The 24,697-nt window shown below is 44.8% G+C and overlaps 1 protein-coding gene across 1 annotated transcript in view; it reads left to right on the plus strand.

The window, feature by feature from the left end:
• LOC144829340 (ribose-phosphate pyrophosphokinase 1) overlaps positions 1–24,697 on the plus strand; it is a 183,895-nt gene that overhangs the window by 18,289 nt on the left and 140,909 nt on the right. The window contains exon 2 of the mRNA XM_078688393.1: positions 15,827–16,010. Within this exon, the coding sequence (XP_078544519.1) occupies positions 15,827–16,010 (184 nt within the window). The remainder of the gene's footprint in view (positions 1–15,826; positions 16,011–24,697) is intronic.

Below are 24,697 nucleotides of genomic sequence, written 5' to 3' on the forward strand. Positions count from 1 at the left end.
GGAACAATGTATCCGACAGCTACTATACTTATCTAAACGAGAAGTAAACCAAAAACTCCACGCTAGTACTCAAGTCAAGTACCATCGCTCAATGCGAATTCCCAGAGGGTTACGGATAGCGTTGAAACCGTCACTATGTAAAAATTCTAAAGCTTTCCAGGAGAAATGGAATGCAGTCCTCAATACGTGTAGTCTGGATTTAATTTTGCTCATAGTACAAGAGTTGTCTAACATTCTCTTGGAACTGAATAAAGAGATCAAGGAAGTAGAATCAGAATTAGCAAATATGGCTACAACTGAGGAGTTATCCAAAATTTTGGAAGACACAAAAGTGCAAATTGAGAAACACTCCAGAGAAATTAACGACTGCAAAATCAGGAAATTTAGGAGAGACACGCAAGATTACAAACTCGGAGAGGTATACACATGGGCAGACGTGAATGCCCAACGAAGACGTAATAAACCATTCAATCCACAGACCGACACTTCATCTTCGGGGAGCGACATGTCGAATCGCCAACTCAGGAAAGTAAACATACAAGATCAATCTCGCACTGATGATACTATAACAGCTACAAACAACAAGACCAATCAACCAACACGATCATCATCTGCGGTACCTTTTTTAGACGAACGCCAAGATATTCGCGACGACCCAGGAGGGGTCTCAGAAAAAACAAAAGAGAAAGAAACCACTCATTCAAATACCCGAAGTATGAAAAAGAACAAGAAGAAAAACACTTGATTATCAATATTTCCCCTATGAAATGAAATTACTATCCAGAGGAACATCTTTCATACCCACTACCAAAACCAATCACCTAGACATTTCTTTGATCATGTAACTCCCCCAACTACCAAGAAACCTGACCAACTCATGGGACTCAGACCAGTCAGCACGTTTGAAGCTCCCATAAGTCACAAGAGCATAGATCTTTTTGAGGCCTTGGTTAAACAAGACATCTCGAAGCTGAACTACAACAAATCTTCTCATAAGAACATGACACAGAAAGATTACGATACCCTAAAGAGGATTGCAGGAAATGAACATATCAAATGTATCAAGGCTGATAAAGGAGGCACACTGGTGGTAATGAATTCCACCATGTACAACCAAAAAGTGGATGAACACATTCATGATGAACAGATTTACATGAAGCTTACAAATAATCCAACCAACCAATTCAAAATGAGACTCAATATGATTGTGAATAAGGCACATGAAGTGGCAACTATCGACGACAGGACTAAGAAATACCTGATTAAACCATTCCCAAGAAGTCCAGTGATTCACATGACTCCTAAGATTTTAAAAGCCTCCCAGACCCCCCCCCCCCCCCCGTTCAGACCAATTGTCTCGACAAAGGGCTCTCTACATGAACCAGTCGGAAAGTTTTTAGACCGATACCTGCAACCCATTGTAAGACGAATGAAAAGCTACATTCAAGACACCACTGACAAAACTTGCCCAAATTGAGATTTCTGATGATGAACAACTGATATTATGCACAGCGGATGTACGATCCCTGTATACCTCAATCCCCCACGAAGGAGGAATAGAAGCAATAGAAAAAGCCATCCTTGAAAGTGACATAGAAACAGACATGCAAACGTTTTTAATGGAGTTAATGATTTTCACACTTTACCACAGCTATTTCCAACATGATGACAATTGGTATCTTCAACTATCCGGGACATCGATGGGCAATTGCGCCGCACCGACCTACGTCAATATCTACATGAAATATTTTGAAGAAGAAAATATTTGCGACATCCCCACCTGGACTGAAAATATCAAAATGTACGCAAGATACATTGACGATGTATTCATCGTATGGAAGAACTCAGATGAAACCCTGATAGAATCATTAAATGCCTTGAACTGTGCAAATGAACGTATACAATTCACATTGGAGACCAACAACAAAACCATAACTTTCTTGGATGTAAACATTACTATTACTGATCATGGTGTCGAAACGGATCTTTTCCGTAAGAACACAGACAGGAGCAACACATTGCATTATGCAAGTTTCCACCAAGGGTCACTTAAACAGCATTTACCAGTATCACAAATGTTACGAGTCAAAAGGATTACTTCCAATCCCACACAAATCGAAATGCGACTGGATGAAATGGGAAGAAGATTTCATAACCGAGGATATCCAGAATGTGTGATTCAGAATGCAAAAAAAAGAGCTCTAGAAACCCCAAGAGAGAAACTCTTGTCTAAATCCATCAAAAATAAGGAATCCAGAATGGTCTTAGTATCTAAATTGTCTACGCTCAGTGTAGCTTATAAAAAAATCATCATGCGACACTGGCCCATACTGACTGCAGAACCAGACTTTGGAACCACTTTTGAAAATCCTCCAATCTTCGCATACACTCGTAGTGCTAACTTTAAAGAGATTCTTAGTAAAAAGACACACACTGGAATGGATTACAAAGGCACCAGACCCTGCATGAATTGCGGAAATTGCAACAATATCATCCAAGGCAATTTCATAAATCACCCAATGAAAGGGAACGAAATGAAACTGAGAGTTAACGCCACATGTGATACGCCGAACGTTGTATACCTCATCAAATGCCCATGTGGTATGATTTACATAGGCAAGACTGAAAGAAAGATCAAGACTCGAATCAATGAACATAAGTCAAACATCAGGATGCAGAATCAAAAGTCGAATGTAGCTGTACATTTCACTGAATCCAGACATATCTCCCAACTCAAGTTTTTGATACTTGAGGTGGTTGCAAAACATGAAGGCATTGACAACAGAAAACAGCTGTTGAGAAGAGAAATTGAGTGGATCTTCAAAATGCAGTCCATGAAACCAATAGGACTGAATGATCGTTTGGAATTTTCTTGCTATTTATAAACACCTTATATTGGGTGTAATATGTCGTATACTTAATTTCCTATAGTGCTGCTTATGATTTTATTTTAAATATTGTTTATTATATTTTTTGTTAATACATTTTTGCAAGCATGATGTCTATTACCTATATTCACATGATAAATCTTTTAACTTTAACTCGAACTTCACCCACCCAATATGGCCGCCATTCGCTAGTCCTATTTCACTACCCATCACACCTTCCCCCTTTAACATCCCCTTCCGGGACAACACGGTGATCACAGACGCCGAATAGAAGTTTTTCGAGCCACGAAGCAGACTCACAAGCGAGTAAGTTAGCAGTATTTCGCCGCCACTCGTTGTTACAAAGAACCTGTGTTGCCAAACGGCTACGGACAGGTTTTGACTCATTTCCCCTTTATTAGGCTAAGATTATTCGAACGTCGGATGACACGCGAGTGTTCAGGACTTCTTTCTAATCTTTCTAATCTTTCTAATCTTTCTAATCTTTCTAATCTTTCTAATCTTTCTAATCTTTCTAATCTCTCTAATCTCTCTAATCTCTCTAATCTCTCTAATCTCTCTAATCTCTCTAATCTCTCTAATCTCTCTAATCTCTCTAATCTCTCTAATCTCTCTAATCTCTCTAATCTCTCTAATCTCTCTAATCTCTCTAATCTCTCTAATCTCTCTAATCTCTTAAATATCGCTGAGCACACTATATTTTAATTAATCACGTCACTTTATTAGCACTTTCAATAACAAGTCATAGATATCGGTCACCCTGATAACACACCTCACGGGCCCCTACCTGCTTGCTACGTTTAACTATTTTTGCCGCATGGATTCAACACTTAGTGCTATATCTTTTATTATAGAGCTCCGGGACGAAGGGCTTACTACCCGAAATGCATTGGAGCAGTTTGGAATATGAAATATGAAATGTGATGAAACATAAAACATGAATGAATGGAAAAGTTTACATTGGAAGTTATCATGAAGATTAATGATGATACTTAAATAAACCGTGAAAACTTATTTTCTTGTGGAATCTTGCTTGGTCAAGAACCAAAGGTGCCCCCACAGCACAGGGATGTCACCAATGTGATATGGTGACATTGAATCCAATTAGGCATAAAAACATTTAGGCTTCTTATAGACTGATGTGCAAAACAGGAAAGACAAAATATAGTCCCCCAGAAAACAATAAATTAAAATAAACAAAGTAGACACCGTTGTCAGGGAACAGATGAAGGACTGTGTTGATAAACAAGAGGCAGGCTTAACTACTTGTAAAATGCAGCTGTTTAATTGTAGCATAAATGATCCATGACCTGCAGCAATAAGAGGTACATCAATACATAGAAGTACTTACAGGGAAAAGGCTGCCAAACCTAATGCCTCGAACTGCCGAACAAAATAAGCATATAATTATAGTGTGCACATCACTGAACTTCGATGCGCGGGGCTAAATAAAGAGTTTGTTTAGCGTGCACGTCGCTGAAAAGTTGAGCGTGCTGTATTTGAATGCCACTGGCCGCAATAAGTCAATAGCGTGCGTGTCGCTGAAGAACTGTAGAGCTTCATGCGCTGGATTATATGACGTATTAGGCAGGTTGAGAAGGAGGCACGCAGAAGAAAATAAGATGAAAGACGATTCCATAACTTTAATGCAAAGATCAAAACGTGGTTGTCGGCAGGCGTTTGGCACCAGAGCAGAGTTGCGATGGAAACCAAAGATGGCGGCACGTTATTCACGTTATGCCGGGTGGTTCAAGGTTCGTAGATGCCCCCCAAACATCGTGAATCAGCCCACAGACTTGTGAAGAAGAAGTCACAGAAGCATCGGAGGACCGATGGGAAGAACAATGACCTGAAGGTGAGGCTGCGCGCTCTCGGTGGTGCAGTTCGTGCTGAGTTTTAAAACGAAAAGCGGCAGTTCAACTGCCAACATGTAGAAAATGTTAAAACATGTCAAAGTATATAAAAAAATAAGTTGAGGCAGAATACCCATGCACATTTGTTCAAGTACTTACAGTACAAATCCATGCGCCATCCATACAGTGTATCAGACTTTCCAAATAAGCACAGCGTTGCAATAACTCAAGACCTTTTTGCCCAGGTATCCCTTTTTAAACACTGGTTGATTAAACCAAAGGATGATTAGGTACAGATGTCTTCTGATAACCGACAGGCACTTTAAATGTCACTCCTGGCAATGTTTTATGCTTGATTTTTTTTTTTTTATAATAATGGAAAACAGTTCCCAAACCAGCAGAAGAAACGAGTGACAAGACAGGGAAATTAAAAATTGGAAATTCCTCAACTAGATGGCAGCTGTAACCCTTAACTCCCGTCGTTATAGATAATAAAACGACGCAACTTCAACTTCCTCTTGAGCTTGGGTCTCTTTCTCTGGTATAATCTTTCTGAAACAAATCCGTGATGACTGACCTGGTAAACCTTTCTTGACCCAGTTCTGTTTTCCTTCTTCCGTTCTTACTCTCTGAAGGAAGAAGGGAGTCAGCGAAGCAGGAACTGTGGACAGAGTGAAAATTGCAGTAGTCCCTGACGCTTTTCTGTATTGACCAGGTAAAGCCCTCAGTGACGAGTAGAGACAGGCAGGAAGAAGCGTGGCACTTTAAACAGGCAGGGAATGGCATACTTAAAGTGTATGCAGGCAGTAACTGGCACTTTCCGAGTAATGGGTGACCGGTGGTAGGTCACTGGTGGGGCTTAGTTGTTGTGCCAGTAAGATTGAGTAGCTATTAATAAATACTTTTCTCTTACTTGTTAATCTTGATCACGAAGTTTCTTGATGTATTTTGCAGTGTAGGTTCAGTCCAAACATCCATTTTCAAGTAGGTCTGTCCAAAAGTTTCTATTGATCATATTTTTTCCGGTTTGGCGTGCATGCATTCTTTTAGCGCTCCGTTCCTTTAGCGCAATATCAGTCCAAACATTGCCAAATGTAATAAGATAGGTTGCAGCCGAGATGTGATTATTTAAGTAGGTTTATTGATTAATTATGAGCTTGAATCATAGGATCATTAAAGCCCCACCAGGAGCAGCTCTCTTGCTGCTCAGCCCAATCTCCCGACTGTCATACTTTCACCAGGCATACACCACATTCTATCATTACATCACACATTCCAACATTCCATCATTCATCCACACAGGCTGAACAGCAAGACAGGTAAGCGGGGAAGGTACATGGCATCCAAACTAGAATACCACACACACGCTTTTGCTTGTGGCAGCCAAGACTTGAGGTTACGCGCTTGTGCTCGCCTCGCTCCGCCTCTCCAATGCTCGCTATGCCTCTCCTTCTTCCTCTTTTCTTAAGGCTGTAACGCAATGAGGCTTGAGAATACTTATGAGGGGGGCAGGAGGTAACGTGTGAGCGTGGTTGCTTTTGCGGACGATCGGGGATGGGTGGCAAAGGAAAAGGACTCTGTCTCTTCCTTACTGCCCAGAGAAGACACGGACAATGTCCTCTTCTTTTCTGTGCTGGCAGCTGACCCCCTGCCCCCCTCTTTCTGTCTTGCTCCTCACTTACTGAAAACCGTGACTTGAAGAAACGGTTCACAACCTCTCTTTCGTTCTTTCATTTAGCTGCTTCCCTGTGAAATGGATCCAAAAAAAACCCCCACTCTTGTGGGAAATGCGCTTTTTCTGACATTTTTCTATTCCAAAGTGCAGCCTCGGGATGGAGAGAAATAAAAGATTTTAAATATGAAAAATAAATACATAACTAAATGAAGCAAGACAGAGTGGTTGCAAAGTGGCCAGATTGGGTTAACTGAAAAATTGATTTCTTGGCATGTGTATATTGCTTCAATTCATACAAAATTTATTTTATGTTTGCTTGTGTATATTAATTCATTTTAACTAAACTAGGGGCCACCTAGCTCTATTTTGGGGCCACCTATTTTAACAATTCAACTGTGTTTTTGGTGTATGAAATATTTCTGAATAAATATATATTTTTAAATAACTTGTGGTTAAGTCAGTGCATTGAGGTTTCAATATATGTACTATTGAACTGGTTACCTGAGCACGCTCAGGACATTTGTTGCCTAGGAAAATATTTTTCAAAATCAGATTGGTTTTATTCACATCCGCCTCACTTAATAGACTTTGCAGTGAAGCGCTACTTTTCTTTTCTCGTCTTTTTTTGAACAGCATTATTGTCCCTAGGTGGGGAAGTGCACCATTCCTGGATGCATTGGCATCAAAGGCCAATGCATCCAGGGGAGAGGAGTTGCCAATGGGAGAGGAGCCAATGGGGAGAGGAGTTGGCCTAACGGCTAAGGCGCTCGACCTCGGACCTGGGGATCTGGGTTCGAGCCTCGGTAACGACGCCAAAAAACCTCCTGTGATTCTGGGCAAATCACTTAATCTCCCCATGCCTAAAAATGAAAGTGTGTCCTCATGTAACGTAACTGGTGCTATGTAAAGCGCTCTGATACCTGATTCGGTTCGGGTCTAGTTCGCGCTATATAAAACTCTGCAAAAAAAAAAAAAGGCATATTCACAGGATAAGCCCCCAGTCCTATTTTGATTTCATCATATTTGTGTGGCTAAATTGGGCTGAGAGATAACAACCACCCGGTCCGCCAGTGTCTCCTACTAAAGAAAACAGCATAACAGGTGGCAGAATATCACACTTGATGAAATTGCTGGTAGCCAGCAGGCTAACCAGTCCCACGACGCGCATCCAAGATGAGTCCACAGGCTTTTGAATGTTTAGAAGAATAAACGCAACTTTGTAAAACCACAAAAGATGTGAAGGATTTCTATGAAAAATGTGATCTTACAGCAATAAAGTCACTATTGTGTGCTGAAAATTGCAAATGTTCACAAAAACAAAGAAAATAACTTTCCCATAAAAATATAATGAAAACGCTTGCTGCACAGAACCGAAGGACATGCGTCCTGTGTTGGCAACCAGTGTGGATTGGCCACTGCCAAAGGTGTTGCCTAGCGGGTGTTTGAAATTAAGCAGCAGGGACTTGCTGCCCACAGGGGCCAACCATTGTTGTGCTTGGCCAATGGTTGTGAGTAGCCAGTGTTAGCTGCCTGCAATGGATTGGACGAAGGCCTGCCTGAAAGCTATGCCACACAGCAGTTTCCCCGCTGTGCACTGTAGAAGACCGTCTGAAAGTGTTACCCATGGTGTGATGGGCCATGTTCTGCTGCCAACCCCGCTGTGCACAGCTGAAGGCCTTGCGTTGTGAGAATTGAAAATTTAAGTTAAAAAAACAAACATTTGAAAAGTGAGTTATTTCCAGGCGCAAAATCACTGATTCTCTAGTTTTCTTTAGCAATACACACAACATACACATAATACTCACCATTTAGCATGCTCAAAACACAAAACTGCATATAAACAAAAACAAGCACTGGCATAGCCAATAGGTCTCGCTTTTGGGACCTTATAAGTATTTAGTTATGCAGCATAATATCTTTCGTGCAACAACATCAACTGTTTGATCGATTGATTGAACTGTTGCGTGGCTAAACACTTATAACGTCCCAAAGGTGAGACCTATTGGCCATGCCAATGTTTGTTAAAGATGGGGACAATTGTTGCCTGTGACCACGATTTGGAGGGGCATCCTCAATCGCACAATTATGCACATTCAGAAGGATTGGAGCCCACAGTGCCAAATTATCCTTGAAAAAGATCAACTGGGATTCTGTCATGGCCCAGCGCTTTGTGATTTTAGGATCAATTCTGTGCGGAGAGTACTCCCCCCCCCCCCCCCCCCCCCGCCAAAGAAATTGTAAGATCTTTTGGACCAAATAGGGTCCCCTCCTCAATCATTATGCTTCCTTCATCAGATACTTGCTCATTAGAATCCTACTACAGCTTATTAAATTGAGCAACCCAATCGTGTTTAGGAATAGTTACCTCACTGCCAGCTGTAGAAATAGATGAAAAGTAAGGAGCATTAACTATCTTCCAAGTTGCACAGTGTCTTATCTGGCAGAGGCACTAACCAGCTGCTGGCAAGCTTCCTCAATACCATTTTTCCAGAGCTTGAGGGCTGCTTTATACATCACCCTACAATTTCTAATAAGTGATGGATTTATGGGGGTAGCTTTCAAAACCTTTAGTAGCTCTCCATGTGCTCTTGCACACAACTTATGAAGCCATCTAGTTTGAATCTGAAAAATGGGGCGGTTTGGTGTCACCAGTTGAACCTGGACATGTGCGCAGATCCCAGAAAAAGCCTCCAGTATTGCCTCAGGTTCAGAAGTCTCATTTAGACCGGTCTCAAACTTGGTCGTACAACTACCCACCAGGTGTGCCAAAAAAGTATTAGTTTCAATGTCCTTCCATTTCTGCTGAACCCCTCTATTTCTAGAGTAGTTAATGGGGCAGATTATATTCTCAGAAGGCGCTTGATTCAATTCCAGCTTTAAGACGAGAATTAGCGGGTAGTGATCACTTGAGGCACACTTTAGATATGAAAATTACACACCATAGGTGACCATAATTTAGATAATATATTAATATGACATCTGTAGGGTAACTTGAACTGGGACCAAATCATCTTAAAAAATTAGATCATGCAGACCCAGCAGCCTATACAGCTTTCCACCACATAACAAATTTGGAATGGCCATCCCCAGAGCTACCACAAACATTAGCATCATTAATAGGACAGAGTCTAAGATTACAATCTCTCCCCTCCCCCAAACAATTACATAATCCTCCATTAGTATTGCGGTAACCAGCTCTAGATCTTGGGCCAGGGAGTCTGTAATTCAAGTGCCACTAGAATTAAAATTGTTATGGTAAAAAATTAATACGTTTTACCAACCCTGCCCCAGATAAAGTGAGACCAATCTGAAAAAAGGTGAATTTGTCCAAGACACAACCATCTTTGCTGCCAGGATGGTGCTTATGAGGGGGTTTAACAATCCTCCACAGTAGTTCCCTGAGGGGGATATAATAACCGGTGAGAATACTGGAAAAAATATTTACATGTTTGTAGAACAGGACCAAGTCTCCTGAAGGCATACAGTATGATAGGCCGATATAACGTTGAGCCAACTAATGTAATTAAATATGTTGTGATCTCCTGCAATGTTACAAAAAAGCACTAGAACATCAGGTGAGAACCCCCCCCCCATCTAATTTTGGCCATAGTACTCTGCCCTCTCAAGTGTTCAGACAGAATTATCTGGTCCATTTGGGCTTAAATAGGAGGAGCCGCCAAAATCCATCGCAGTGTGCTATCGAATTAACCTGGGACAGTCGCAAAGTATTAGGAACCAAACCGTGAAACCCAGTTTCGCTGAGCATACATCGCAGTGTGGAAGATAAAATAACATTTAGCGAACTAAGTATTCTAAGAACACAGTTCTCTTTAGGGTCCCTCCAGAACCTTCCTATCCACACTAGCAGCTTGGGGTATATTCCTTAAAGCTACTCAATCTCCTCCCAAACATAAAACCGTACTAAGTTGGAAGAGATAAACCTTCTCGGTGTTCAGTATGACACACCTCACTGGGAATATAAAAGTAACCCGGAGGGACCAAACCAATTCTGCCAGCCGGCCCTCATAAAATTTTGCCACGCTGCAAAATATACTTCACAAGATTAGGGTCTCAAAAATTGATAACAATGCAATCACTAGAATCCACTTTGAGCGCTTTACCCACCCATTGCTCTCTGCGGACACCGTTTATTCCTCTTGTAAACACATTGCTACTTATATGCTTAAAGGAACTATTCAACCAATTGACCAACTTATTTTTTAGTTGATATTGTGACTCAAGTTCAACAGGGGTGAAAGGGGGGGCCATTCTTTAAGACAATTACAAACTGACTGCATTCGGGTGGGAGGTGGAGATTGGATATTTCCAGAGTTGCATATTACAAAGGGAACCATGTTAGATGCAGCCAAGGGACATTACTTGCTCCCGTGTTTCAAAGCCCTAGATATAAAAGGCTGAGTTACTGGTGCCATAACTGAAATTGGCCGTGCCTCATCCCTTATTGGCCCCAAATTTTCTGCAGTCTATATTGTAACTTGTTTCCTGGTACTGTTTTCTATTGTACACGGTACTCCGCCACGGGGCTTCACAGGGTATTTTTAGTGGACTTAACATGTATAATCTGCTCCTTCAGGGATGCATCAATACTTTGGAGTGCAAGCGTCACAGTAGTCAACAACTTAGTAAGAATGTCTTTCAAAATGCGAGGGTCTCCCCACGGGCTAGCTATCACTCGCTCAGCCTCTAATCCCTTCACTTTTTGACTACTGACTGGAGGACCTCCACCTACCAACCGCTAGGACGGGGCATTTCCTCTTACTCTTGTTGGCCTCTTCCCTCTTGATTATACTGTTTGTTCTTTTTATTGTTTGGGGGTGATTTTAAAGAATTTGAGATGGGGTTCTTCCCCTGTGCTGACAATTGCCATGTTGTTGCTACAGAGACCTCGAACTATCCCGTAAAAACGCAACAGTTCTCAGGAGCCTTGGCATTCAGTTTATCCGGTCTCCCATCAATCAATTTAGTGGGACTCTTTTCAGTTTCAGAATTCTCCTGGGGCACAGTCTGCTCTGTAGCTGAGAGTAAGGTTAAGGATTTCATAGTAGCTCCTAATCTCTCCTCCACAGATTCGAATTCCAAATTAATCGCAGACATGGCGGGAAATAATTAGTATTTGTGCCCACCCCATGTCTACCCTTCTGGCTTCTGCTAGTAGCATTAGCTTCTCTCTTACCCATAATGTAGAAAGGTCAGTGCTCAGATGCAGAGTCTTTGAACCAAGACGGGTGGCCTATCCTCCTCCGGACTTTGATGACTTGCCAGCGCATGTCTTGCACTGCGGGAGTCTCCATGTGCTCTTGTAACGTCGGGGGAAGATGACTCTCTGAGTCAGGGAATGCTAGAGGAACGAGTCCCACCCCAGCACAGCAGTCCGCAACCAGTGCGGACCTCGATCTGCACGTTTAAGTTATAACTTAGATATGCTGCAGCCCTGGAAGCACACGTTTTTGTTCAGTTAAAAAAAAAATCAAAGTGTTAACATGTAGCCCTGTATTGCAACACTTTTTTATGCATATTATTATACTTTAGGAGTTGGAAAGGGCACTCTATTTAAAGTGCAGTCCTGCAAGGAATGCAGGATTCTTGCAAATGCTATCATGCAAGTGAAGAAGAGCCCACAACTGTAACTTTACGAAGACTTAAGTCTCTGCATGCACCCTAGAACCCAAACTATTCTTGGGAAAAGTTGTTGGGTTACTCTGTATGCTTTGAGTTCAATCAATCAATCAATCAGGGGGTTGTTAAATCGTAACTACTCAGCAGTAAGGGTCTCAAGCTGCTAATGGTGGGGAGGTGCAGGTTCCATTCCATCAAGGAGGGGGTCTGTCGAAGAGCCAGGTTTTGAGGTTTCTTGCAAAGATGGGGAGTGATGTTCTCTATCTGAGGTGGAGCAGAAGGGTGTTCCATGCTTTGGCCGCGAGGAAGGAGAAGGAGCGGCCTCCCGATCTAGTCTTTCTGGTGCGGGGGACCACTGCGTGGTAGAGCTGGGCTGATTGTAGGGTCCTTTGGGGTGTTTGGAATTTGAATCGGCTGTCCAGGTTTGCCGGTCCGGTGCCGAAGAGGGCCCTGTGTGCGTGGGTGAGTATCTTGAAGGTGATTCTCGCCTCAGCGGGGACCCAGTGGAGTGTGCGCAGGTACTGGGAGATGTGGCAGTGTTTTGGCCGGTTGAGGACCAGTCTTGCGGCGGCGTTCTGGATGTACTGTAGCTTGCGGGTGGCGTTTTTGTTTGTTACGGCGTAGAGTGCGTTGCCGTAGTAGTCTGCTGGTGACCAGGGCGTGAGTGACGGTCTTTCGGTGTTCGAGGGGGATCCATTTGAAGGTCTAACAAAGGAGGTGGAGGGTGTGGAAGCAGGAAGACGAGACTGAGTTGATCTGGCGGTCCATTTTGAGCTCGGAGTCCAGGATGATTCCCAGGTTGCATGCTTGGTCCGTGGGGGTTGATGGGTTTCCGAGATCAAGGGGCCACCAAGTGTCGCTCCAGGCGTCTGGGTTTGGGCCCATGATGAGTACTTCTTTTTTGTTGGTGTTTAGTTGTAGGCAGGTGTTTTTCATCCATTTGGCGACTGCTTCCATGCCTTCTCGAAAGTTGTGTCTGACTGAGTTGGGCTAGTTGGATAGGTAAAGGATGAGTTGGGTGTCTGCGTATGACACAATGTTGAGTCCGTAGGTTCTGACGATGGGGCCGAGTGGAGCCATGTAGATGTTGAAGAGCTTCAGGCTGATGTAGGAGCCCTGGGGGACTCCGCAGGTGGTAGTTGTAGGGTCCAAAAGGAAAGGGGGGAGTCTGACCCACTGCGTTCTGCTGGAAAGGCTGGAGCGAAACCAGTCGAGGGCCTTGTCCTAGATTTTTGCGTTGTAGAGTCTGTGTATTAGGGTGCAGTTAGAGACTGTCTTGAACACAGCTGAGAGGTCGAGTAGGATGAGGGCTAATGTTTCTCCTTTGTCCAGTAGGGTGCGCATCTAGTCTGTAGCAGTGGAGGAGGGCAGTTTCCATACTGTTTTTTTTTTTTTTTTTCTTTTTCTGAAGCCGGATTGGGAGGTGTCGAGTATGCTGTGTTCAATGAATGTGGAGAGTTGGCTGTTGATGGCTTTCTCGATGACTTCCCCTAGTAGTAGTTTTTGAGGTCGATGGAGTCCGCTGAGGGTTTCTTTAGGAGGGGGTTGACCTCAGCGTGTTTACAGTCGTTGGGGAACAAGGTGGTCGCCATGGAGTGGTTGATGGTGTGGCGGAGCATGGGTGCGGTGGTGTCAGCGGCTCTGTTGAAGATGTGGTGGGGGCAGGGGTCAGTGGAGGCCCCTGAGTTGATTGACTTCATTGTCTTCAGTATGTCTTTGGTAGTGAGGGCTGTCCAGTTGTCAAACGCTGGTTTCCAGGTGTCGGGGTGGTTGGTGAGGGTTCAGTGTGTTGGTTGTCTTCGTCGAAGTTGTCGTAGATGCTCTTGATTTTGTGGTGGGAAAAGGAGCTGAGTTTGTCGCAGAGGTCTTGCGAGGGAGGGATGTCAGTAGACTCGCTGGAGGGTTGGGCGAACTCCTTGATGATTCTGAAGAGTTCCTTTCTGTTGTGCACGTGGTTGGAGATTCTGTCTTCAATCGCTTTTTTCCTAATTTTTCTGGTGAGTTGATGGTGGGCGTTGGTGGCGGCTCTGAAGTTGTTGTGGGCTTCTGTGGATTTGGTGTTCCTCCAGGCGTTTGAGGCGGCAGCAAGTGCGTCTGGACTCTTGAAGTTCGGTGGTAAACAATCTGGCTTTCTTGGCACGGGTATTGTTTTTTTTCTTTCTTGAGGGGGGGGCTATGGTGTTGGCGCTGTCCGAGATCCATCTATGCAGGGTTCGGGCTGCGGTGTTGGGGTCGTCGTTTTCTGCGATGGTTGGGGTGGAATTGTTGAGTGAGGAGGTGAGCAGGTCGTCGGTGATTTTGGTAAAGTTTCTTCGCGGGAGCAGGTGCTGGTGTCTGGATGGTGGGTGTTCTGAAGGTGAAGTGGACGCAACAATGGTCGGTCCATGGGAGTTCGGTCTTGTGAGTTAAGGTGATGGAGTTCCTGTAGTGAAGAGGGGGTCGAGGGTACGTCCTGCTGAGTACATGGACTCTGTCACGATCTGGCGGAGTGGAGGTTGTCCAGGAGGGATGTGGTGTTGGGGTCCAGTTGGTTGTCGAGGTGGAAGTTGAGGTCTCCCAGCAAGGTGTAGTTGGTGGATGCGATGGCCTGCGGGGAGATGTCTGTGATGGAGTTAGCGAATAGTCCCCTGGGTCCAGGGGGTCGGTAAATGAGGGTGGCAGTGGGGCTGGCCAGTATTTTGAAGGGAAGATGTTCCATCAGTTCTGTGGGCTCTTCAGGGAGTGTGCTTAGACGGAGGCTAGATTTTGTGGATGATGGGGATTCCGCCTCTGGGGCGGTCCTTCCTGGAGATCTTGTATCCTTGGGGGATGGCGATGAGGGGAGCTGGATTGGGCCAGTCGCCCTGGGGGGAGGGGTCGCGGGGGCAGCAGCAGCGGGAGAGGTAAATGGAGGAAATAAGGGATAAGGGAAAAATAAGCAGAAATAAGGCAGAAAAGAGCAGAGAGGGGGTAGAAAAACGAGTGAAAGAGCAGAGCGAGAGGAAGGAGACCGGTCCACTGGACCACCAGGGATGAGGTGCAGGGAAACCTGCGGTTGGAGGAGGGCCTTGATCACCAGCACACGAGAGTGATGGGGCAGGCCTCACTTAATGGTGGAGCTGCAAGGATGGGAGATCAATTGACTGACAATGAGTCAGTGGCCTTGCTCGCCTGTCCCCGCAGCGCTGCCATTAAGTAGGAGTCTGGGATGGCTGGACAGCTGGGAGGGGGGAGCGGGGAGGGGAGCTGGATTGGGCCAGTTGTGTGTGTGTGTGTGGGGGGGGGGGATGCTGGGGCAGCAGCAGCGGGAGAGGTAAATGGAGAAAATAAAGGAAAAGGGAAAATGAACAGAGATGCAGAAAGGTGAAAAATAAAAAAATTCTGTCATTGGCAGAATAGACCACAGACCTATATTTATTGTTTCTTGCAGAAACCAGAACAGCTCTAATCTACTGGTTTACATCATCCGTTTGTCATGCCGTGCGGCTCGGCAAGTGTGACTATAGATCAACATACCAGTATGGTTGTACACTGATTTCCTTTGTATTTAAAAACCGTGTGTATAGGGTTTACATCATCCGTTTGTCATGCCGTGCGGCTCTGCAAGTGTGACTATAGATCAACATACCAGTATGGTTGTACACTGACTTCCTTTGTATTTAAAAACCCTGTGTATAGAGGCCCAGGTGTATTTCTTAAGTCTACATTTGGGTTGCTGGATGTTTAAAATTTGTTTACGTTTTTGTACATAATGTCAATTGAGTTTTTTTTTTTTCTTTTTTTCTTTCCCTCAGTGTGGAGATTGGGGAAAGCGTCCGAGGCGAGGATGTCTACATCGTACAGAGTGGCTGTGGGGAAATAAATGACAATCTGATGGAGCTCCTCATCATGATCAATGCCTGCAAGATTGCATCTGCCTGCCGCGTTACTGCTGTTATTCCCTGTTTCCCCTATGCTCGGCAGGACAAAAAGGACAAGGTAGGACAGTGTCCAGAATTATTGTAATGCTGGAGTTGTTGAAATTGTTCAATAGGACTTTTGTGACAGTACCTGTCTTTCCCCTAGCTAAGTTGTTGAAAGAAACCTATGCACTGTCGAAACTGACTTTCCATACAAAATGAGTACCCAAATTGCAGGTTTTAGGCCTTTCTTGCGTGAGTGTAGAAGAGTCACAGCTGTTTTGTTTTAATAATATGATCCTTGACCTGTATTTTGGATAATTTATAAAAACAGTAATCACTCCTGACCTACTGAACTTAAACTAACATTATGGAAGTAGGCAGAGTATGCAGCCTTACATATTCTATAATGTGTGCTTATTAATACCACTGTTATGTGACCGCTCCTCATTCCTCGGTGCTTTGCCAAAATTGACCGCTACAGTAAATAACCAGTTTTAAAAAATAAATTAAATCTTGATCTCACTTCATCTGCTTCTATGTTCGTGGATTGCGGTCTTCTATCTATTTATTTAAACATGGTGTCTACTTATCAGTTCTCCAAGTGTTACTAGATGTTAGTTGTGTGAGGTTGGATTTGGATTCTAAGAAGTATGTTGGTGTACTGTAAAGGAAGCCAGGTGATCTGACTACCAAATCCTCTTCACCTCCTGTTTTGTCACAGGAGCTGCCATAAGTAAGTAAACCTTATCCCTGGTAGTTGCTCAAGTGGTGTATGAGGAATCTCAAGGGGACATCTTAAATGGTGGGTGCTCCTTGTGGACCTCTGTAACTTAATTAGTTCGTAATCAAACACAAAATATCTGATTAGTTTTGGGAACTCCTGATCCATTTGAGTGAAATTCACTGCAGCGATCAGAAAATACCCAAAATATAATGGTTCTCATATTTTCTCACTCTCCCCTGTCCTCTAAAAAGCAAACGCGGAAGACCGCACACTTAAGTTTTTAACTGTATTTCTAATATCGATCAGTTGTGCTGTTTTTTGCAACAAGAGTTCATCTTTCAAAATTTACAAATTACTGTTTTCTGCATTCAGTTGTTGTAGTTCATTTTTGCATAATAAATTAAACCGCTTGTTGATGTACCTGATACAACAGCAGACATTTCTCATGCATTCTGCCTTTCATACCCAATACATCTTTAATTAAGAGGAGGCATTACCCCATCATGTAGCTAGCTCAGTTCAATTTGCAGTTGTCTTCTCTGTGACGTTTGCATTCAAGAGGCAGACTCCAATATCTCACATTCATCTATGCTTCTTTCATCCACTGTACTCTCGGTGGTGCTCTGCTATGCTTTGCCTTTCGGTGTCTACTCTTATAAAGAATCGGGGTTTGCCCTGATACTCCTACCGCATCCGGGCAAGAAATCGAATGGTGAAACAGACAATGATGCAGAGGAACAAATTTCTAAAGGAGGAAAAAATAAATTGATCCCTATCACTAAGCATTAAATCTCTACACTTTTTCTTTTTTTTCCATGTAACTCTGACATCAACTCCAAGAGTAATATTAAAAAATATGTTTTTTTATTACAAAAAACACACAAAACATATGCACAGGTAAATATATACATGTACAAATCCTTCCTGCCCATTCTTACTTTATATGGATGCTAATGATAAACAAGAGGCCTAATTCAACAAGCATTAAAAATGCAATAGGTCGCGCCTTTGATTAAGTTAAAGCCATTTACTTTGCTATACAATACCATTAGCAAATCAAATGGCTTCAACTTATTCAAAGGCGAGACCTATTGCATTTTCAATGCTTGTTCAATATTATATACAACAAGCCATAGTTGCTGCTTATTACCTTATGCAACTACCAACCATTGACAAAGCCAGTAGTCCAGATTTGTTGCAGGTATGAGGTTACTTGTTGTATCATATATCTAGGTGCAATGACAAACAACAAAATAAGTCTGGTGGCACAGTATGCTAAGCACAGATTTTTAGCTTTCGTGTTTTTAGGCATCGCCCTTACATTAGCCATGAGAGACCCTCCAGTTTTTTCATCCCACTAATAAAGGCCTGGCTACAGTACAGTGTGATCTTTGTTGTATGCCGCCCAACCCAAATTCTCTTTGTGTTACCAATAACTATTTTTTGCAGTCAGGGTCTTTTCTCAGTACTTGCTTCCCGCGCGCCTTTGGTGCTTGTGTCCTTGACCGTACCAAACTGTAAGGAGGTCGGATGGGGGGGGGTTGTTTGGGGGAGGGTATTAACACCTTATTGCCTGCTGCTTAGCTCACAGCACTAACCACCGCCCCCTTTTGCTGCTGTGCTGTGCTGAATAAAGTCTTGCTTGAGTGGTGAAAAGTGCTGCATTGCCTGCTCATGAGTGACTAGATTAGATATTCGTATATTAGCCTCTAATCCGAACGGTGTTTAACATTTTACAGCAAATCTCCGGCCTCACTCCACGCACAGCTATGGACACCTGCCCTCTTCCAACAACTGCAGTGGCGTGGCCGGCAGTGCCTCCAAAATAGCTCCCGCGGCTCCAGGGTTTTAACAAACTTCGGTGCTGGGCCAACAGCCACTTGTCCTGTTCTCTCCCAGTCTTGGGAGAGGGCTGTGGGAGGCGCCCAACCACTTGCTTGCTTTCCCAGCTTTGTAGATGAACTCAGCCAGTCTCACCAGACCTGAAGAGCTCGCACACGGGCAGTGTAGAGTATGGCGATGCAATATCTGCTCCAGCCCTTCCTAGATCCCAGCTTCATGCCTTCTTCCAAGGAAAGTGCTGCACGTGTCCGGTCCAGCGTAAACAGAGAGCATAAGTTTCAAGCGCTTCCCAGCCCTCCATAGTTCCCAGCTCCAGGCCGGTCACATGCGACGTGAAGGGCACTACGCAAGGACAGTGCCTGTTAACAGAGTTGCACCTCCAGTCTCGGGAGATGGCTGTGTGAGGCGCCCAGCCACTTGCTTGCTCCGAGCTCTGTAGATAACTTGACCCCGTCCTGTCTGACCAGACGTGAAGAGCGATACGCACAGGCAGTGTTAATAGAGAGCAGCATCTCCAGGATCTGCCCTGGCCCTCCATCGTTCCCTTAGCTTAATATCTCCTCAAAAAGGAGGTATCAAATGCTAGCGAGAGTATGGTGAAATAAATTGCAAATAAACAAATCTTCTACGCCAACATAACCGTGCCGAAATCAAAGGCAACGCAGAACAAGGAAAGAACGCACACCAAAAAAAGCGCTCGCCAGTCAGCCACTGTTTATTTCTGCATTGTGCTTTCACTTTAAAGTGCAATGCAAAAATAAACATGCAGCCTTCTTTTCTTCTGTCGTAAGCGATTTCTTGTGTTTATGGGGCCATGTGTTTGAAACACATGGCCCCATAAAGATAAGATACCTTTTACTTCAGAAGGAAAGCAGATGAGCCCGACCAAGTGGGCCGTCTCAAAAAAAGAGAAACGTTCACGTCATGAAAAGCTCTTTTCCAATGGCTGTCCACCGTTTAGCATAAACGGTGGTGCCGGCCAATGGGAAAAAGGGGCGGGGCTTAATGCCCTTTACAGAAGTTCTTCTAAATCATAAAATCTCGCTGCGCAGCCATGTCAGCCGAGATCTAAAAAGCAATCGGAGAAAAAGTAGTCCAATACACACTTGAGGGGATAAATCAACCCTCCACTTAGTACAAGGGGTGTGTTATCAATTTTTTCATGTCAATCCTGGTTCGGGGGACTCTTCCATGTTGTGTGGTCGACGCGTTTTGGCCCATTCGGGCCTCATCAGGACAGTTGCAAAAGGAATACAACGCTGTTTAATTCAGGGAGATTCAATGCTTCGTATAGATGCTACAAGAGAAGACTCCTCTCAAACTTCTGAGTATTAGCGCTAAAGCTGTATTTGAAGTATGACAAACCCTAGTCAACAAATGATTGAAGTCGGCTTCTGTGGAGCTGTGGTCCCGTGTAAGGAAGCCGAACACTCTGGGAATAGATTACACTGCTGTTCTCCTTCTACCGCGGTATCACTATTTCGAACCATTGGCGGCTCAAATGACCATAATCTTCCGGCGGCGTTCTCCGTGTCCGAATTCTGATCAAGTGGTCTACTCGACGACACTTCACTCATTCATCAAGCCTTACTTCCTATGCTGCCTTCAACCACTTGGGGTACTCTTAATTGAGGGAGAGGTCATAGTCGTCTGGGCAAGACACCTCTCTGCAATTGAATCCACGTCTAGCCTTCCTCTTTACTGTGAATGTCTGAGTAGCAAGATGATGCCACACTTCACAACTTCAGCTTCCAACTCTGTACCAAAGGTCCTCTTTCTTCCCCTAGATTGTCTAAATGTCTCCCCACATAACTATATACATTTCAGCATTTCCTAAATCGGAGCACATCTTTTTTTAGTTAACCTCATCAACAGTAGTGCAGAATTATACCCTTTCACAGATGCATGACTGCCTCGCCCACTGTCATCCTTTAAGAAGATCGGGCCCAAGCTAATGGAAGAACCTGGGGCTGAGTGAATCCTTGCACAGACAACACAGGTGAACAGACCATGTTCTCCCAGTCCAACCCTGCCCTACAACATGCCCCCCTTCTCCCACCAGCCTTCTCACGGATATTGTCTGCATTTTCAGAGCAGGTGGAAAATAGCAGCATATTTCTCCCTAGAATTTCTTTTTTGGGTGAAGGGCACGTTATCCAGTATTATGGGTGTCTTTCATAGATTCACATGCCTGAATCATTCCCCGTCGACGGGAGCCTCCGGTACATAGAAAAGTAATGTCCTATAGACATACATAGAGAAAAGTAGGCTTAAGTGCCCAAGCTTAGTAGCTTATCTATGTCCTTTTGTAAAAAGGACCAAACTCCAGAAGGTAGCCAATCAGCTACCACCTCCCTCTAGAACCTTCCTGTCAGGAGCCTCAGTCTCTCAGATTTTCTACCGCACGTTGTGCTAGGGAGTCTCCACTAGAGTTCTCCTCGGGTTTGACTCGTTTTCTCTCTTTTCCTCACAGAATTTGGATATTTTCTTCAAAAACCAACTATGGCTGACCAGCAGAAGAAGGGTATCTTCAGGGCATGCTCTTCTTGTGGTAAGAAGAGGCTCCACGTAGATGACAAGCATGAAACCTGCCTGTACTGTCTTTATCCTGACCATTCTCCTAAGGAGTGTAGAATTTTTAGAACTTTTTCTACAAAAACACTGAAAGACAGAGGTCGACTGCTGCTCTGGTTGAACAGACTTAAATCCAGAAACACTTTGGAGTCTTCAGAGGACGGTGAGATGGCTTCTGTTTCCTCTAAATTATCCTTGAAGAGGCCAAGGGTTACTTCCCCTAGCCCTACAGACGTTCCTCCTAAAAAGACTGCAAGAAAGTCTTCAGAGGAAACATCTACAATGTCTGACAAGGAGGTTCCTGCTTTCAGGAAGCCTGCGCAGTCGTCGACTGGCTCGTCGACGCTACCATCAGCGCTGAAGAAAACCGTCTCTACTGTCTGTCTCCACATCAAAGGGATTTTATTCCCGCTTCTTTCTCATACAAAAGAAGGTGAAGAAATGGAGGCCCATCCTAGACCTCAGGGCACTCAATACATTCTTGAAGAGTCAATCGTTCCGCATGGTGACTATACAAGAGATCCTAGGGTCACTAGAGGAGGGAGACTTCATGACGTCTTTAGACCTGCAAGACGCGGATTACCACATCTCTATCCACAAACGCCACAGGAAATTCCTCAGATTCGCAGTAGCAGGTCAGCACTACCAATTCTGCGTCTTCCCATTTGGCCTCAAGTCGGCACCACGAATTTTCACAAAGTGCCTCTCCTCTGTGGCAGCTTTCCTACGACAACATGGACACCAGGTCTTCCCTTACCTGGACGACTGGCTGGTGAAAGCACCATCTTTGACAGGCGCAGCCGAGTCCTCCAACGCCTGTCTCAATCTTTTCCAGCACCTGGGTTTGACACTCTATTACCAAAAATCTGCCTTACAACCTTCCCGAGTTCTCACCTTTCTCGGGGCAACCTTGAATACGGAATGCTCAAAAGCATTCCCATCTCAAGAAAGGACACACAAACTTATCTCGCTGGCTACCGCAGTGGCCTCGAAGACATCCCTTCGGGTCCGCACTTTCAAGTCCCTCCTAGGGATGATGTCCTCGTGTATCCTGCTTGTCCCACACTGCCGGCTCAAAATGCGCCCTCTGCAGGAGGCCTTGACCAGACAGTGGACGCAGAGCACAGGCTCTTTCGGGGATCACATCGTCATCACTCAGCAAATCACAAAAGCCTTGCACTGGTAGACGTCGCCCAGGAACCTCTCGCAAGGTCTACCATTCCTGCTGCCTGCAACTCAGCACGTCATAACTACGGATGCCTCCCTAGAGGGATGGGGAGCGGTCCTTCAAGAATTGCAGATCAGCGGCAAATGGACGGACCAGGAACGACAGCTCCACATCAACCTCCTCGAACTAAGAGCAGTCTTTCTGTCTCTACAAGCCTTCCTCCCGCGCATCAGGAACTCCACAGTGCTTGTCAGAACCGACAACACCACAACAATGCACTACCTGAACAAGCAGGGAGGAACGCGTTCGCTAACACTATCTCGCGAATCGCAGAAAATTTGGAACTGGCTTGCGCTCCAGAATATCACTCGAACAGCGGAGTATGTCCCAGGCAAGGACAACCTCATAGCAGACGCTCTGAGCAGACAGAGATCGCTGTCCCACGAGTGGGAACTCGAACCGAAGTGCTGAACCACATCTTTTCAGAATGGGGAAGACCGCAGATAGACCTCTTTGCCACCAGGGAGAACGCCAAATGCCGCAACTTCGCAAGTTGGCATCCCCAATCGCGGTCCCTCGGAAATGCATTTTCCATCGCCTGGCGCAACGTGTTTGCGTACGCGTTTCCGCCATTTCCCCTGATCCCAAGAGTCCTTCGGAAAATGAAAACGGAACACTGCACCCTAATTCTGATTGCACCGTTCTGGCCGAGGCAGCACTGGTTCACAGACCTCCATCGCCTCTCAGTCCAACCCTCAATCCATCTACGCCAACATCCATCTCTTCTCACGATGTCCAAAGGCCAAGTACTTCATCCGAACCTGAAATCACTCAAATTATCGGCATGGCTCCAGAGTACAGAGAGTTCTACCAACTAGACATTCCGCAGGAGTGCAAGGATGTCCTCGCAAAAGCAAGAGCAGATAGCACAAATAAGACCTATTCCTTAAAATGGAAACGCTTTTGCATCTGGTGTAAGGACAAAGGTCTCCATCCTTTTCGAGTTACCCCAGAACAGTTGCTTCCATACCTCTTACAACTGGCACAATCAGGACTTGCACGTGCTTCTATCAGAGTGCACTTAGCAGCAATCTCCCGGTTTACCAGAACTTCAAAAGGACCCTCTCTCTGGTCCCACAGGTTAATAAACAATTCCTTAAGGGGCTCTACAGATCCTTTCCTCGTCCACGGAGAGTTCCACCATCATGGCATCTCAACGTGGTGCTCAACCAGCTGATGAAGCACCCCTTTGAGCCCATCCACAGGGCGGATGTCAAATACATCTCCTGGAAAACAGCCCTCCTACTGGCTCTGACCTCAGCCAGGAGAGTCAGCGAACTACAGGCTCTTTCCATACAAAATCCCTTCATGCAGTTCAAGGAAGATAGAGTGATTTTAAGAACTAATCCTCGATTTATTCCTAAGGTCCCGTCGGACTTCCATCTTAATGAACCTCTGGTCCTCCGTTCATTTTTCCCAAATCCCAGCACGGCAGCGGAAAAATCCCTGCACTCTCTGGATCTAAAGAGGTGTCTTAAGTTTTACCTAGCCAAAACGAAGCACTTCAGGAAAACTAATCAGCTTTTCATCGCCTTCAACAGACCAAGAAAAGGCATGCCACTTTCCAAACAAAGCATCTCACGATGGATATCTTCTGCAATTGCCTTTTGCCACGACAAGGCCGGACGGCCATTACATTCCAAAGTGAGAGCTCACTCTACAAGAGCTGTGTCCACATCAGCAGCGCTATTTGCTGGAGTGCCGATACTGGACATTTGCAGAGCGGCGACCTGGAAATTGCTGCATACCTTCACCAGGCACTACTGCCTGGATACAGAGCTAATGCAGGATGCGGCGGTGGGCCAGGCTGTACTTCGACATCTATTCCAGTGAGGTGAGCCTTCCTCCTTCCCGCCATCCTTCGCTGGTATGCACATTTATTTACTTACTCCTTCTTACTTGTTGATGGGGTTTCTTAGTCGCATGATATGTTTTATATCAGACTACTTATACTGTTCCATCAGAAATGTGCATAATGTATTACTTGCTACTCTGATTCAGGCATGTGAATCTATGAAAGACACCCATAATACTGGATAAGAAATGCGTTACTTACCTGTAACTGCAGTTATCCAGTATTGGTGTCTTTCATAGATTCACATGCAACCCTCCCGCCTCCCCTGGAAGGACTCACCTCTCTCTCTAACATATATTACGCCTACCTAGCTTAGTGCGTACGAAAATCTGAGAGACTGAGGCTCCTGACAGGAAGGTTCTAGAGGGAGGTGGTAGCTGATTGGCTACCTTCTGGAGTTTGGTCCTTTTTACAAAAGGACATAGATAGGCTACTAAGCTTGGGCACTTAGGCCTACTTTTCTCTATGTATGTCTATAGGACCTTACTTTTCTATGTACCGGAGGCTCCCGTCTTGACGGCGGGGAATGATTCAGGCATG

This window comes from Lissotriton helveticus, chromosome 4_1, assembly GCF_964261635.1.
Source record: "Lissotriton helveticus chromosome 4_1, aLisHel1.1, whole genome shotgun sequence".
Lineage (NCBI taxonomy): Eukaryota > Metazoa > Chordata > Amphibia > Caudata > Salamandridae > Lissotriton > Lissotriton helveticus.